The 15,008-nt window shown below is 36.0% G+C and overlaps 3 protein-coding genes across 7 annotated transcripts; 2 read left to right on the forward strand and 1 right to left on the reverse strand.

Moving 5' to 3' along the window:
* Positions 1–462: 462 nt before the first annotated feature.
* Positions 463–8,037, forward strand: tnfaip8l2b (tumor necrosis factor, alpha-induced protein 8-like 2b). Its single transcript, XM_008430883.2, has 4 exons — positions 463–580; positions 881–949; positions 4,346–4,669; positions 6,421–8,037. The coding sequence occupies exons 3-4, from the start codon at positions 4,352–4,354 to the stop codon at positions 6,661–6,663; spliced, it is 561 nt and encodes a 186-aa protein (XP_008429105.1). The 5' UTR covers positions 463–580; positions 881–949; positions 4,346–4,351; the 3' UTR covers positions 6,664–8,037.
* lysmd1 (LysM, putative peptidoglycan-binding, domain containing 1) lies at positions 7,909–10,557 on the reverse strand. Of its 2 annotated transcripts, XM_008430885.2 has the most exons (4): positions 10,426–10,557; positions 9,953–10,021; positions 9,042–9,319; positions 7,909–8,661 (listed from the first exon to the last, which is right to left on the reverse strand). In XM_008430885.2, the coding sequence occupies exons 1-4, from the start codon at positions 10,513–10,515 to the stop codon at positions 8,478–8,480; spliced, it is 621 nt and encodes a 206-aa protein (XP_008429107.2). In that variant the 5' UTR covers positions 10,516–10,557; the 3' UTR covers positions 7,909–8,477. The 2 variants fall into 2 exon arrangements, with proteins under 2 accessions (XP_008429107.2, XP_008429106.1); XM_008430884.2 differs by lacking the exon at positions 10,426–10,557 and having other exon boundaries at positions 9,953–10,132.
* On the forward strand, positions 10,040–14,295 carry scnm1 (sodium channel modifier 1). Of its 4 annotated transcripts, XM_081617058.1 has the most exons (9): positions 10,040–10,171; positions 10,495–10,568; positions 11,074–11,144; positions 11,227–11,315; positions 12,322–12,416; positions 13,161–13,261; positions 13,351–13,484; positions 13,567–13,687; positions 13,779–14,295. In XM_081617058.1, exons 2-9 carry the CDS (start codon positions 10,542–10,544, stop codon positions 13,885–13,887), a joined length of 747 nt encoding a protein of 248 aa, XP_081473184.1. In that variant the 5' UTR covers positions 10,040–10,171; positions 10,495–10,541; the 3' UTR covers positions 13,888–14,295. The 4 variants fall into 4 exon arrangements, with proteins under 4 accessions (XP_081473184.1, XP_081473183.1, XP_008429108.1 ...); XM_081617057.1 differs by lacking the exons at positions 10,040–10,171; positions 10,495–10,568 and adding an exon at positions 10,762–10,920; XM_008430886.3 differs by lacking the exons at positions 10,040–10,171; positions 10,495–10,568 and adding an exon at positions 10,762–10,920 and having other exon boundaries at positions 13,594–13,687.
* Positions 14,296–15,008: the final 713 nt, after the last annotated feature.

Here is a 15,008-nt window from a genome sequence, read left to right on the forward strand (position 1 = left end):
ATGTTAGTTTATTCCATAGGAAATAGTTTCAGAGTAAAGATTAACTACATGTAGATATTTGATGTTTATAAATGTATTTTTATAATTCCATCTCCAATAAACAACAAACACAAAAATACTAACTGTGACACAAGAGTAAAAATACACAAATTGCTATAAATGTGTAGCTTTTGAATTAAAATAAACAGATGCGAATGGCTAGAATGTTACATAATTTTTAGACTGTTTTATTTTAAATAAAATTAAGTATAAAATCTTTACCGACTGTATTTGGATCCAGCTGTTGAGCCTGGACTGTGCATGCACTTGAAGACAGGCTTATGGCTGCTCATTGTTTTGATTCTACGTCCAAAAAGGGACACATGGGGAGCACCATGGTGCTTTGCAACACTGACAGAAGCTACATTCCACCAAAGGTGTGTACACACAAAGGGGGTTAAGCCGCTCCCCTTTCAATCGACTGCATCACAGGATCATTGGCAAATTCTTTCAGAGCGTTTTCTACTCGTCAGAACAAGAAGAGGCACAACGTCAGCAGAGAGGTCAGACACAGGCATCAAGTGAGAGCTGCAAAGTTTTGGTGAGCAACAGCAGGAGAGAAATACAGGTTTTGAGAGTCTGAATTTGAATTTCAAAGCAAAACAGCAGATAGGCCAGTGAGAAAAGAGAGGGAGAAACAGAGAGAGAGAGACTCATACACACGCGGAGGGGTGTGTCATAGCAATTTAGTTCCTTAAGGAAGTAAAACTCAACATTATCTTAAGACAGGGTGGTGAGAACTGACAGAAGCGCTGCAGGAGGGCTGTTTTTATGGCTTTTGGTGTTTTTGTTGGTTAAGATGAAGGTACTTTGCTAAATTAACTTGCCTGTGCTGTCAAAGTGATACACAGAGCAGCGGGAGAGAGACATCTGACACACAAGGAGGGAGGGGGACTCAGCAAACACTCAGGTAAGACATTTCTGCTGTGTTCATTTCCTGGTAAAATAATGAAAACCAAGCTATCTTTTTACGTTCAATAACTTTCAAATCAGTTCAGACCAACTGTGATATTACTGGCAATGAGCAAAGACAGACTCAGTCAAGGGATGACTGGAAACTGAGCGACTTCTCTCCACTTCCCCATCTTGAGTACAAGTTGAGAGATCTGTTCGCACACAGTCATGCTGCAACAAGTTACACTGACAGGAGCATATGGAGCTCACATTTTTGTTTGTACAGGCTGAGAGCGAAATCTCGAGGAAGTGGACTTTGGCAACGTAACTGGCTGGTTTTGATTTGTTGAAGGTTATAAGATACTACTAAAGACAGCAACAGGTTTCAGGGTAAAACTGTGGAACTCACACAAATAGGACAAATACTGAGCTAACTGCTCTGTTTCGCTTCCCGTTCAGTGCAGATGTGAGGAAGGCTGAAACTGCAACTGCTCGAAAGGTTGTGCAATTTTGAAAGAGATACTGCAATATGCACATTTGAAAGATTTCAAAACCCTTTCTTGTCTGCCATCTTCATCTAAGTATAGTATGAATCTACATTAAAAATAAAACAATTTTTAAATTAATTTGTAAAAAAAAACATTATGTAGGTGGTTCAACAAAAGATAAAGTTATTCAACAGTTTGAGTGAAAAGAAGGAGCTCAAACTAGAGGTCTGTGCAGTGAAGTGACAACTCATCCAGGCAAAAGGCTCAGCTTTCATGCTAAGAATCTTCATTATTATTGTTATTATTTCACGTTCCCTGGTTGATGACAGGAGAACATTTCCTTGTTTACAACATTCACCATTCTAACACAGTGATAAACCTTCCAAAAATGGGTTCCTTGTTTTTGGTATGTATTTGTTAAGAACTCAGGCTGTGAGGTGGTTTAGGTGGTCACTTTTTCACTTTTACAGACTTCATTCCTTCATTAGTCCTGGTGGCAGTCATGAATGATGCTGATGACATTGAAGTTAAACTAAAAAACATGTTTGCTTTCTAGAAAGAAAGTAAAATGGATTTTGGCTGAATCAAAGAGGTGTCATCTGAGTCTTCTGAGAGTACTTTTTTTTTTACAGACATGAACTTCCTGATGCACACAGGTTCATACATGCACCCAAACACTGTAGCTCAATGCTGGAGACATCTGAGGAATGCTAAATATTTACCTCCACTGCTTGCCTTGATGGCCCCACTGTTCACTACTCTTGCTTTGACTGGTCATGAGGCCCAGCTGCTATATTCTTCACTGCCTGTCTGCTAGAATAATTCAGAAATACATCAAAACTTTATCTATGGGTGATGGTTCCACCTCTGCTTATTGTTGTTATCCCTGCAGCACTGCACACACTCATCAATCCCAACAGGCATCAAGAAGGGAAACAAACACTTGAACATGTAATGCAGCCACTCCCTGGCGAATGCCAACAAACAGACTGATAAATCCTCAAAGGCCCTCTTCTATCCAATTGTACCAACAAATTGCTGCTCAGCATTGTCCATTAGAGAAAGGTGTTTCTTTTTCTGTTCCAGTGCTGTACTGTAACACAGAAATGCCTTAAAGCTCTCAAAACAACCTCAGAGATCCTCAAAAAAAGAAAAATGTAGAAACAGTAAAAACTAAAAAGATGGAGATTGCAGCATGTGAAAAACTGGCTGATGACCGCTCACTGCACACGTCTCTCAAATCCCTCTAGTCTTTTCAGCAAATAAATGAGATTGAAGCACAGATCTTAAATAGCTATCACAGTGCTCCACTTCTATTATCACTGTTCAGGGAAATTAATCTAATGAATGTTTTTCAATTCTCCACAGGGATCCCAAAGCATTTGAAACAAAGCCAGCTATTAGCAATGTAACACTTGTACAAAATGGATGATTCTGCATGTAAATGAAACCAAGATTATGAATTTTACACCAGGATAGGGATAGTAACTACATGCATGGTTTCATCAACTAAACACTTAATGTGACTGGACTGTTTCTTCAATTACTGCTGACCCTTCATGATTATAGCTAGAAAACATCAGGTTTTACAAAACACCATCTAATATACACAAAGAGGGACAAGAGAAATGCAATAAAGCAGCCATCAGTAAGCCATTTAGATCGCAGGTAAAGGGCCACAAGTCGCTGCTAATGCACAGGATGTTACATTATCAGAGTAGCTGATGTCTGCACCGAACCACAGTACTGAAGTCAACAGCTTAGTACAGTGTGCCACTCTTTCCGTTCTTGCCCTAGCACTGATGCAATGTTAAAACTGCACGCATGGACCTGTCGCAGCTATGCAGCCTTGAAGGTACTGTTAAATACTTGCCCACACAGGCAAGAAATGGGAGTTAGTGGAGAAACATGCACTTAAAGATATAAGGAGACTGACTCTAAATTGTGGACACAGTGAACTTCTACACATGTACTAACACAAAATGCCATCTTTGGATGTTTGTTCTCTGTGCAGATTCCGTCTTAAACACATAGGATCACAAAGAGATAGAAACTAAGCAAAACTGATGCATGTCCACAATTAAGTTACCTGCAAAGAAACATAAATTTAAACTATTTAAGGTCCTTGAACAGGTTTTACTTTCAACATTTTTTAATTGCAGCTGTCTTCAATAAGAAAAACAGATAAATATCAGGTGTCCCCAATATGTACTCAGTTTGTTACTTTTTTATTTTTATTTTTTTTAAATTATGATTAAACAAATTGTTTCAAATGAATAGTTTCAGCTAGATGATATTGAAAAGGATAAAAAACATATTTAGCAGTTCTGTCAGGATGTGTTGTGTTCATGCTGATGGTTTCCTTGGGGGGCTCTCTATGTTGGATGCTAGGTGAGGTTAAAACCTCTGTGGAAAATTAATAGTCTCTGCTAAGTCTCTTGATGGTATCTTTCCCTTTTGTTATCATGACTCCACAATGCATACACAAATATAGAGAGCTATTCTAACAAAGTAAGCAGATGAATGTGGTAGAGCAGTAGATCTGTTGCATAATAGCAAAATACATTGGGTTTTAGTTTTGCTAAATCTAAATAACCAAACTCTTAACTGACTATAACTACATCTTTCATGGAGATAAATGTAAAGAATTTTATGTTTATTTCAGGAAAATTGATGATAATGTTATTTCATTGGTAAAGTAGAGTTTTCTATCGTGTAGTAAAAGGTGTATATAGAAAGTGAAAACAATAGATTGACATACGCAAGCTCTTCCAAGAGAAACTGTAATTAATTTCTGCAACTTGACTTTAAACCATTCTATCATTAAGCTGAAATGTTCTCAAGCAGAGCAGTCAATGACTTTGTTGATATTTAAGGCGATAAACAAATGAGTAAAATGCTTTTCGTTTTCTCTGATAATTCAGGCAACCATGGAGGCATTCAACTCCAAGGATTTGGCCATGAAGGCACAGAAGAAGATCCTCAGCAGCATGGCCAACAAAAGCACCGTCCAAAGATTTATTGACGATACCACTAGTGAAATACTGGATGAACTGTACCGGGTTTCCAAGGAGTACACAGGAAATAAAGGAACAGCTCAGAAAGTCATTAAAAACCTGATCAAGATCGCTGTCAAGATTGGTGTGCTGTTTAGAAACAACTGTTTCAGTGACGAGGAACTAAAACTAGCTCAGGAATTTAAGAAGAAGCTCCATACAGGAGCCATGACAGCCATCAGCTTCTATGAGGTAAACCTCCAGATACTAACAACACAATATGCAAACTACATGCAGCCTTTACAGATCCAGCTCATAGAAATAAACATTTTGTTTATAACTGATTATGAAAAAAGGCTTTATACATACCAAATACTTCAAATATGTTAACAAGAAGCAGACATCAAGCATAAACTTCTTGCTTGATGTTTTCATGGTAAAAAACATGAGTAACAACTCTCAAACCTGCTTTATACACAAACTGTTTTGATAACATAAAGTAGGTTGAAAGAATTTGAGAATACTAATTTCAGTGAGTTGTTCTCAATGCACATGACAAGAAAATAACAGATTTTAAATTTCAATTTGAATTACTTTTTCTTAAATTCTGATATTACCATAAAATATTAGGGGCATTTGAGTCTAAGCATGTAAATACAATTCATGTTCCATTGCTATTTGTACTGTTGCTCTCAAAAATACACACATATTGTTAAAATATCAGATTTTTATGATGTAGTCTACACATAAAATTACACATATGATGTATAATTCAACTGGAAAACACGTTAAAAAAATTCAAAAATGTACTCATAATCTGGCGACATAAACTCAAATTAATACGTTTGATTACATTTCTGCACCTAATTTTGTTTGGTTGACAACTCACATCAACTATTTGACGTCTGTTTAACTTTAAATTGTAACTATCATATTAGGATTTTACTGACATTTTCTAATATGTGTTCTTTTTGTTGAAGTCATTATTTAAAGACATATTAGTTTACAATCACTTTGTAAAAGAGGTATCAATCAAATGAAATGTACAAAAAATTCAACAGAGAAGATGGTCCTCAGTAAAACATGGGACAACACTGACATCACAGAAGCTCAATGTTTCACAAATATTAATAAAAACAACACAGACCAAGAGAAATGTAATTAAGGAGGCTTTGAAATGTCAACACCACCACTGACAGACCTGCATAAATTTCTGTCAAGCGCTAGCTGCGTTATAGAAATTTCATATATTCTCCACATGTCTGGAGTAAAGGGCAGAGTTTTAAAACAAGATACTTTTAATTCCAAACAAATTATTCATGACAGACTAAAGTCTCTTCAAGCTATGGCAGAATGTGCACTAGAATTATGCGCTAATAAAACACAATTTGAATCTTAAGCCACAATTCCAAGAGAAAAGTTTGATACAAAAACAACTGACCCCAGTATCACCATTGTCTGGGGTTACTTTTCCTCAGATGGAATTACATTTTTTGACACAAAATTCTGCAGGAGTCTGTGAGAAAGATGAACATTTTATTTTTTTCAGGATCATAGTGATAGCAGACTATAAAATGGTGTCATGAGAGGAATACTGAAGTTTTGGAAGAAACTAAAAATATGTGAATAGACAATCTGATATGTTTGCAGAACTTCTGCCAGGTAGAGTGGGAAAATATTAAGTCATTATGTGAAATGGTAAAAGAATCAAAAGGTTGTTTAACAAAGTATTAAAGGTTGTCCTTCTAAAAGAGTGACTTGTTTTTTGCCTGAACCGCACGATTAACCTTCTATTATGTGTAAAGAAGCTTGAAATTACTCATAGCTTCACTTCAAATAAAACAAAAACCTTTCTAAATACATGTGTATACTTTTGAGAACAACCATATATATTCCTAATTTTGAATTCGAAATGAACTTCAAATATGAAGTTATACTAGAAAGATTTCACTTTTTGTGCACAAGAGTTAGCTCTCTAACAATGTATCTGTTGACTGATGCAGGTGGACTTTACCTTTGATAAGACCGTGATGTCGGACAACCTGATAGAGTGTAAGAATCTTCTGCTGAAGCTTGTCAACTCCCACCTCACCTCAAAATCTCATGATCGCATCAGCCACGTCTTCAACCATTACTCCGACCCTCAGCTCCTGACCAAACTATACGACCCAAACGGACCCTTCAGACCCAACCTCACTAAAATCTGCAAAGGACTCGACAAACTGGTGGAGGATGGGACGATATGACGTGTGAGGAACATGCTTCACACAATGGGAGATGAACAGGAAACACACACTTAAGACTCTGGACTGGTGGACAAAATTTCTCTTTTGCTGAGAAAAAGGCAACTTAAGACATCTGGTTTGAAAACAAATCTGGCTCCCCTTTTAGAGAACATATCTGATGAAGTCAGGGAAATGATATTTCAATTGTACAATGTACAGAGGGGGCACACACATCCTGTGTAAGTAAAGTACATGAAAAATAACTTGAACGTCAACAGATTTAAACTGTTATCAGTGGTCCAAAATATTGTTGTTTTATATTTGAGATTGTATTTTTTTTCTTTGCTGAGACCTAAGGGCTGTGTACAATTGCGTAAGAAGAATGAAACAGCAGTTGAGTCTTACAAAAATGGACTGATGCCACTGTGCTGCAACACCGCCATCTGGTGGTTAACCTGTGATTCTACAGAAACAGTGCACTGCTTACTGAAATATGGAGATGGACATACAAGTAAAAAAAGGGAACCGCATAACAATTACAGGAACAGTTATTGCAGTTGCTGCCATAGACTGCACAAACCACATTTGATAAAACTGAAAAATTGACAATGGGAAAGTATTCACCCCTATTGACCTTTTTCACCTTTCATGTTACAACAATCTTGTTATGAAGTCTTTGGTTATAGATACACACAAAGTTGTACTCAGTGATTAAGTGAATGGTTTGTTTTCAAAATGTTTCAAAAAATGAAAAGTATGCAGGACCCCTGACTCGATACTTTTTATAAAAAAAATTTTGCTGCATATTTTTTTTTTTTCCTTCCACAGCATTTCTGTATAGCTAGATCCTGCTTCCCGTCAACTCCGATTTACGTCAGAGAAAAACATCCCCTCAGAATGATACTGCCACACATACATGCTCACCTTAACCAGATGGTCAATTAAGGGGTATTGCAACATCTCTGTAGGTTTGCTTTTGTGGTATATTCTTTTAATTTTTAATTGATATATTGAAGAGTGGCCAGTGAGATATGCAAACCCTGTGATATTGCTTTGTCAAATTCTTAATGAAAGCTTGTGAACTTTGTGTTGGCCTATAACCTAAAATCATGATAAAAAAAATTAAGTTTGCATTTGAAACATGATAAAAAGTGAAAAAGTTCACTTTTTATCATGTATTTATACTTTTGCAAGGAACTGTCTCTTCTGGCTATGTGAAGTTTTTCATTTTTGTAATAGGGTAAAATTTCACAGAAGCACTAAAACTGTAAATGTTCCAGCAATGCAGGATCAAATATTAGTTTATTAAACATTGAATCACATAAAATAACAAAATGAAAAACAAAGTCCTGGCAAATAATAAAAAAACGCTGTTAAAAATAGCCTAAAAACATATTTCTGTGTTTTGTCTCTTTTTTGTGTTAGCAACAATGTCAACCTGTTTATGCTCTTACTGCTACAGTGAATGAGTATTTGCAATCCCTGGGGAAATGATCAGGAGTGGAAAATGCTACGTTTCCATACGCAGACATATGACTGAAGCATCATGTGACAAAATCCTCATGTCCCTATTCTCTGTAGGAACAAGCCAAACAGATAGACAAAAAGACTTTTCATACAAACTGTAGGTTCCCACAAATAAATATGTGCAATTTTTACATTTCTCCAACAAATTTTAGTTAATGACTACCTAAAAGGGTTTTTTAAATTTTACAAAGCAGCACTATTAGTAGAGATCTTCCACCTTCCTTTGATGTCTTGACCTGCAGTCTAGTCCCTTCACTATGTGTTTCTAGTGTTTTTTAATCATCAGAAAGACATTAAACAAAATTATGTCACAGTTCAAAGATCTCATCTTCCCTTTCTTTCAGCTTCTTGGTGAGCTCAGTGGTAGTGAGGGGGACTGCCCCAAGTTGGGCTTGCTGCTGAAATCTTGATGATGAAATAACACTCTGTGACCTTGTTAACGGACGCCAGTCTGAAGTTGTGCTTGAGCAAGCTGCTTCTAGGGCTGCAACACTGTAAAAGAAAAAAAAAAGATAAAAAGAAACAGATGAAAGGAAAAGCTGAAATGAATCAATGATATATACTTTGGGAAAGACTTTATAAATATTATCAAAGTCTAACTGTTAAAGTATCTGGTAATGCACATTTCCAGATACCACACACACATGCAATCATTGCAACATCACCTTAGCCAACTTATATAATTAGCATCTGCTAATTTATGATTAATGTGCTGCTGCAAAGTTCAATATTGACAAAATAAATTGTAGTTCTATGGTACATGAATGGAAATGTGCCTTTTTGATGAGATTACCATTAAAATAAAATTTGTTTTCAGTAAATGGGGACACTTTAAAACAGTTATGGTATAAAGACGTAGTAACCAAAAGTACCGTTTCTCTGCGTCTTTGCATCCTCTGGCTGCAGCCTCCTTGGACTGGCTGATCGAGTTATCCAGTCTTTTCAAAAAATCTCTAGGAGTGAGGTCTGATTCAGGTTCTCTATAATCCTCTGTATCACAGTTTGTCTTTCCTTCTTTATGGTCTTCCTCAGACGAATCTACCCCATTGCTGTGGTCATTCAAGTCTGACAGGATTGGGATTGACAAGGATTTCTTCAGGAATATTGAGTCGTTGGTGTACAGTCTGTTTGCTCTTTTGATTACCTCGACCTGGAAAATATATTTTCTTTGTCAGGTTTGAAGATATTTATCACATTTAATCAAAGCTTACAGGTGCATGTCAATAGATTATAATATTAATTTATTTCAGTAATTCAGTTCAAACAGCAAAATTCATCTAATTATGATTACATAAAAATACAAAATATGTCAAATGTTTATGTTCAATCGTTCAAATAATAACATTTAAAAAATAATTTTCTTATAAAAAATAATGCACATCCATATTTCATCCAGCATGCACTCAAGCCCAGTTTTTTTTAACAAAAGCTTTCAGCCTATTGGCTTTATTGGGTCTCTGTATTACTCCATATATCCTCAGTAATATTTAAGTCAGTTTGAGTTTGCTGGAGAATCAGTAACACTATGTCTATTAAACAAACAATTATTACTCTTGACAGGGTAGACAGGTTTCAAGCCATGCTGGAAAACGTAATCAACATATCCATAAAGTTTGTTTGTATTTTACAAAAACAAAACTTTACGATGGTATTTTGTTAGGTAATGAAATGCACCAGTACAGGTTCTTAAAGTGCTGTATTTTGTCATTGTGTTTTCCAAAATACAAAAGGCAGACAGTCATTTCAACGTTTCATTCTTGTTTTAACAGTACATAATACTTACAGTCACGCCATACTTTAAAGCCAGACCCTGAAGTGTCTCCCCTGGTTTAACTGTGTGTTCAATGAGTTTCTGGCGAACCGGAGAAAGCGAAGAGCGAGTTAAGCTGCCATAAGATCTTGCTCGGCTTCCGCGAAGCAGGCCGCCTCCCCCGGATGGCAACGACGCTCGCTCCCCGGACATATTCCAGAAACATTTGGGTTGGTAGCAGCCAGAATGGAGGTAGAATACAGTTCCCAGTGAACTTTACATTTGGTAACCTCATAAGAGAGCGGGTTTCTTTCAACTAGAACGTATGCTCAAATGTTAAACTGGCAGTTTAATGAGCCAGGTTGGCTAAATTGTCCACTTAATCTACTTTAAACCGTGTTTCTGTTTTGTAAAACCTGTTACGATATCAAAGAACAAACGTTGCTAAATCTACCTAGTAACCATATATCATTTATATTAAAACATTAGTTAAATGCAAACCTTACCTGCCTATATAACATTTGAAAAGTTGCTCTGAACCCGTAAGAAATAATATTTTTTTCTATCTCACGCAGGCAGCAGCTGTGTGTTGCCATGGCTGCCGTGTTGAGTGATTGGTCACATGATTCGTCACAAACGCTGCATTCAGGTCAGTTGGAATAAGTAGCTATGTTTTGAGTTCGTACACGCATTGATTGAAAACATACTAATACTTATAGTTAAAGCAGGCACTGAATAATATTTGCGTTTTTGTATCTGAACTATCTATTGTAATTTAATATATTAATGTTTTGTAATTAAGCGTTACTCAAATGTTAATAAACGTTTCTCAAATGTTACTAGATTTTTACCCATTTGACAATTTTTTTGTGAACGCATCACAGCTATCGGAAGTAGCTTATTTGCTAATCTGTTTTGAAACCTGTTTTTAGATTACTGCTCTATTTATAATGTCGTTTAAAAGAGAAGGAGATGATAAAAGTCAGCTCAATATTCTGAAGGTAACAGCTCATTTAACACGATTTCCCTTGTGGTAAGAATATAATGCAACTGACGTTAAATGTTAAAGTTAGCATCCTTCTACTAACCACAGTGTATCGGTTGTATGACGAGCATCTTAAAATATTTGTTACATTTATTAAAACGTTTTCCAGAAACGTCGTGTGGCAGACCTTTTGTCTAATTTTATTCCGGAAGATGAAGCGGCTCTTATGAAAAATGGGAGGTAAGTTATGCCTTTAAACGCGTTTGTAACTGAAATCTAGTGGATTTAAATTGGTAGTAACCGCTGTCTGTTTGATTTTCAGATACACTTGTCTTGTATGCTCCTACCGTCCTGTGTTTGATACAGTAGACATATTGACAGTTCACAGGCAAGGAAAGAAGCATCTAGAAGGTGAGGATTCCCAAACAAAAATTCACTTTAGGGAGCAATGTTTTCATTCCTTTACAAAAACAGGTTTGAGATTTTTTTTTTGTATTATTATTTATGATTAGCATGTTAATTTGTCAGGTTTGTATGCTGTGGGATAATAAAATAATATACATTTCATAAAGTTTTTAATTCCCATCGTGCAAAACCTTAACACAGTAAAATTGTACAACGTCTTATACTTATACTTATACTTTACTTTATTAAAGACGCAGAATAGGTCCATAGTATGAAGATCTAAAAGAAAAAACAATAATAAAATAATAAAACACAGTAATAAAAAATTTAAATACAGCAAGCACAAAAGCAAGTCACTGAGTTGCCATAAGGCAACATCGCCAGTGAGTCCACATCTTGGACTTACACCTAACTGAACTCTGTGAGATATCTGTTAGTGACAAGATAATGTTGTTTGTAGAGACACAAAGCCTCCCCATGAACCTGTACATAAGAGATCGCAGCACAGCATGAAAAGTGGAGACCCCAACACCGATAAATATCTGACTAGCACTAGTCCATCTCGGCATCCTGAGCAGCATCCTCATTCCGTCATTGTAGGCCACCTTGAGCTTCTGTGGAGTACTTTGTTTATACTGTCGCCAAAGGTGAGCAGTATACTGTAAAAAGAAAATTAGCTAGAAATTTTGTCCATAAATATTAAAACGGAGTCGGTATCAAGCTCTCACCAGGAGCAAGTCCAACTTTAAAGGAGCATTATAATGATAAACATTTAAATGAAACTCCTATTACATTATTGATAAATGAAAAATACCTTCATATGGTATTTTAATAGTCAAGATAAATTTTGACTTAATTATAAAACAATTTACTAAAGCTAGTCTTAAAAAATATTATTCTTTTTTTTTCATTTTAGTTATACTGATATAATGAATAGTAAATGTCAATGTTTTTATAATTCATTATATTGATTTGTTAGAAAGCTGCATTCTTTTTCCTGGTGCATTTTCAGGATTGAAAACATTCTACGGCAAGAAAGCAAAGCTGAAGATTGAAGTATCGAAAAGACAACATGAAAACTATATCCAGTCTGAAGAAAAACAACAGGTTGGTGGTTTTCTCCATGTTCACTGTGTTCACCACTCAGCCATAGCATTTTGACTTAATGCTGTTTGGGTCCTCCTTTAACAGCCAAAGCCTCTTAGGGTTAAATGGGGACCTTGTGTTAATGATTCTTGTAAATGCTCTTTAACAGTTTGTGGAGGATACATAATCTACCTGAATGCAACAATTTAAGTTTTCCAAAAAGAATAGAGCTCTAAAGCTTAACTTTGAAACTATGACATTTTTATAGCATTTTTCTCAGTTTCACATGCTATTGTTGTTTTTGCTTGACAAGCATACCTACTGTTGCTGAAAAAACATGCAACTATAAAATGTGTCACATTGTTAAAATAATCATAAGAATATGCAAAGCTTTTTATTTATGTCATTTACTCCAGGCTTAGCAGTTAAACTCCAGGGAATTCATTTTGAATATAATTACCGTGGGACATATGAAGATGTGTGGGAAATCTGTAGGCAGTAGTCAGATTTACCAGAGGGCAAATGAATCATCATCAAAAACATCATGAGCTCAACGAGCTAACACTTTTAAATCATGTTTTGTGTGAAATGTGTTACGTGGTGTCTCTGGGAATGTCTTCTGACTCTGCCATACATTTTAAAGCAGTTTGATGCCTGAATGTTGCATGCCAGCAGATTATTTACCAGAATGGTTGCTTCAGTGAGCTCATAGCAGCATTTAAGAGAGAATGTAATTTAATAAAAAGAGTTTTGTTGTACTTTCAGGAACCCTCCAGTTCAGCTCCTTTACTGGCACAAACACGGAAGCTCACCCATCATGCTTTACTAAAGACTGTCCCGTATAACAGCTGCCACAGAAAAACCAGGTGTGTCTGTGTGATGTGCAGTCTCCTTTTATTTTATTCACACAAAGAATAGCTGAATTTAAACAATAGTTTTTGTCATTCTTTCCAAGTACAAAACCTGAAAGAAGATCTATGAGTACTGTCTCAGGTGCCACTGGAAACCTACACAGCAAATCTCCATCTACATCCTGTAAAACTGAAGTTTCAGAAACATCAGCAAGCAACCATGACGACTCTAATGCAGGTAAAGTCTCTCACTGGAAATTAATGTGCTAATTTTGTTTCATTTCTGAAGTTATTCAATTGTCTTTATTTATTTTTTTTATATGATGAATCGTCATCAACATTATTAGTCGAAACAGAAGACCAGGCTGCATTAACACAAGCTGCAGAACCTCTAACAGCCCAGAGGAGGAGGGAAATGGAGCACTATCTGAAACTGAAAAGGTGAAAAACATTTTTTCTTATTGTTGGAACCATAGCAGAGCAGCAGAGTGATTGTCATTTATTTCATTATGTGTTGTTTGTTTTTTTTAAGTGATGGGTGGGTGCAAGATCGTAACGGCCAGTGGGTCAAAGACGAGAATGTGGAGTTTGACTCGGATGAGGAAGAACCTGCACCTCTGGTTCCCTTATCTACAAGCTAGTGTCACAACAAAGAGCTGTGAGATGCCCCTTATTGTACCACAGTGGTACGCTTGAGCAACAATTCTGTTTTGAAGAACCACAACTCCCATCAGTGAGGACATTGTGAAACTAACAAAACAGTTTTCTGGTCTTCCATCAGAGTGTTTTGCTTTTCTTTTCTGATTCTTTTCTTTTCACATCCACTGTAGTGAGCTGTTTAAGCAACTACGTTGTCTTTGTTTTCCTTTTGAACCTTTATGACTGCAGTGTCTTGCTTGACAAGTTGTTGCAACTCACCTGCACCGCCTGCATGTCAACAGACATGTTTTTGTGGGCCGTAACCTGCTGGTGTGAAATAAAGTCACGAGAAACGGGAAGAAAACAGTGTTGCAAACGTTTGCGCAAGATAAACTCCAAATAACTTATAACTTTTGTGTTATGTTTCTTTGATACATATTACTCTAATCTACTTTTACTTTGGGTGTTTAAAGTAGTATATCAGGTATACATTCTAGGTTTCTTCCTATCAGGTATCAAGTCACATTAACTTCACAAGTCCACCCGTGCATTAAGAATGTCAGTTCTGTTTAGCAATAACAGCCGTTCTGTCACTGACCCTCCAGGCATTTTCATGGTTTAAAAAATACAGAACATGTAGCATTTTTCTTCTTCTGTTAAACTCTGTGGCTTTCCAAATGCACAACAGTTATTTCTACTTCACTTGCTGGAAATAGTATAGTAATACTATTACTTCTACTAGAATGGCATTCAACAAGCACATGCATAAAGTCAAATGATTGTGAATTAGCTTAAAAAATGTAAACTTGCTGGATCCATATAGGAATCAACAATGGATAACTTAAGAGTTCAGGAGCAAAATGATCAAATTTAATGGCTCAACGAACTTTAAATCGTTATTTGTCATATTGTAAGTGTAATCTATGCTAAACCATTAGCAGTTATCATGTCTGTTTCCAAAGTTTGAGATCCGAGCTGTAGACATTTCCACTTCCACACTTAGTATTCAGATTATTTTCTAAAAGTTAATTCTCTAATACCTAATTCTGTTATCTGCATGATTTTTAGAGCTAAATTTGATTAGTTTAATACATTTTAATTACATTTTGTTTCATTGGGGGTC

Source organism: Poecilia reticulata, chromosome 16 (assembly GCF_904066995.2).
Source record: "Poecilia reticulata chromosome 16, P_reticulata-male-v2, whole genome shotgun sequence".
In the NCBI taxonomy this organism is placed as follows: Eukaryota; Metazoa; Chordata; class Actinopteri; order Cyprinodontiformes; family Poeciliidae; genus Poecilia; species Poecilia reticulata.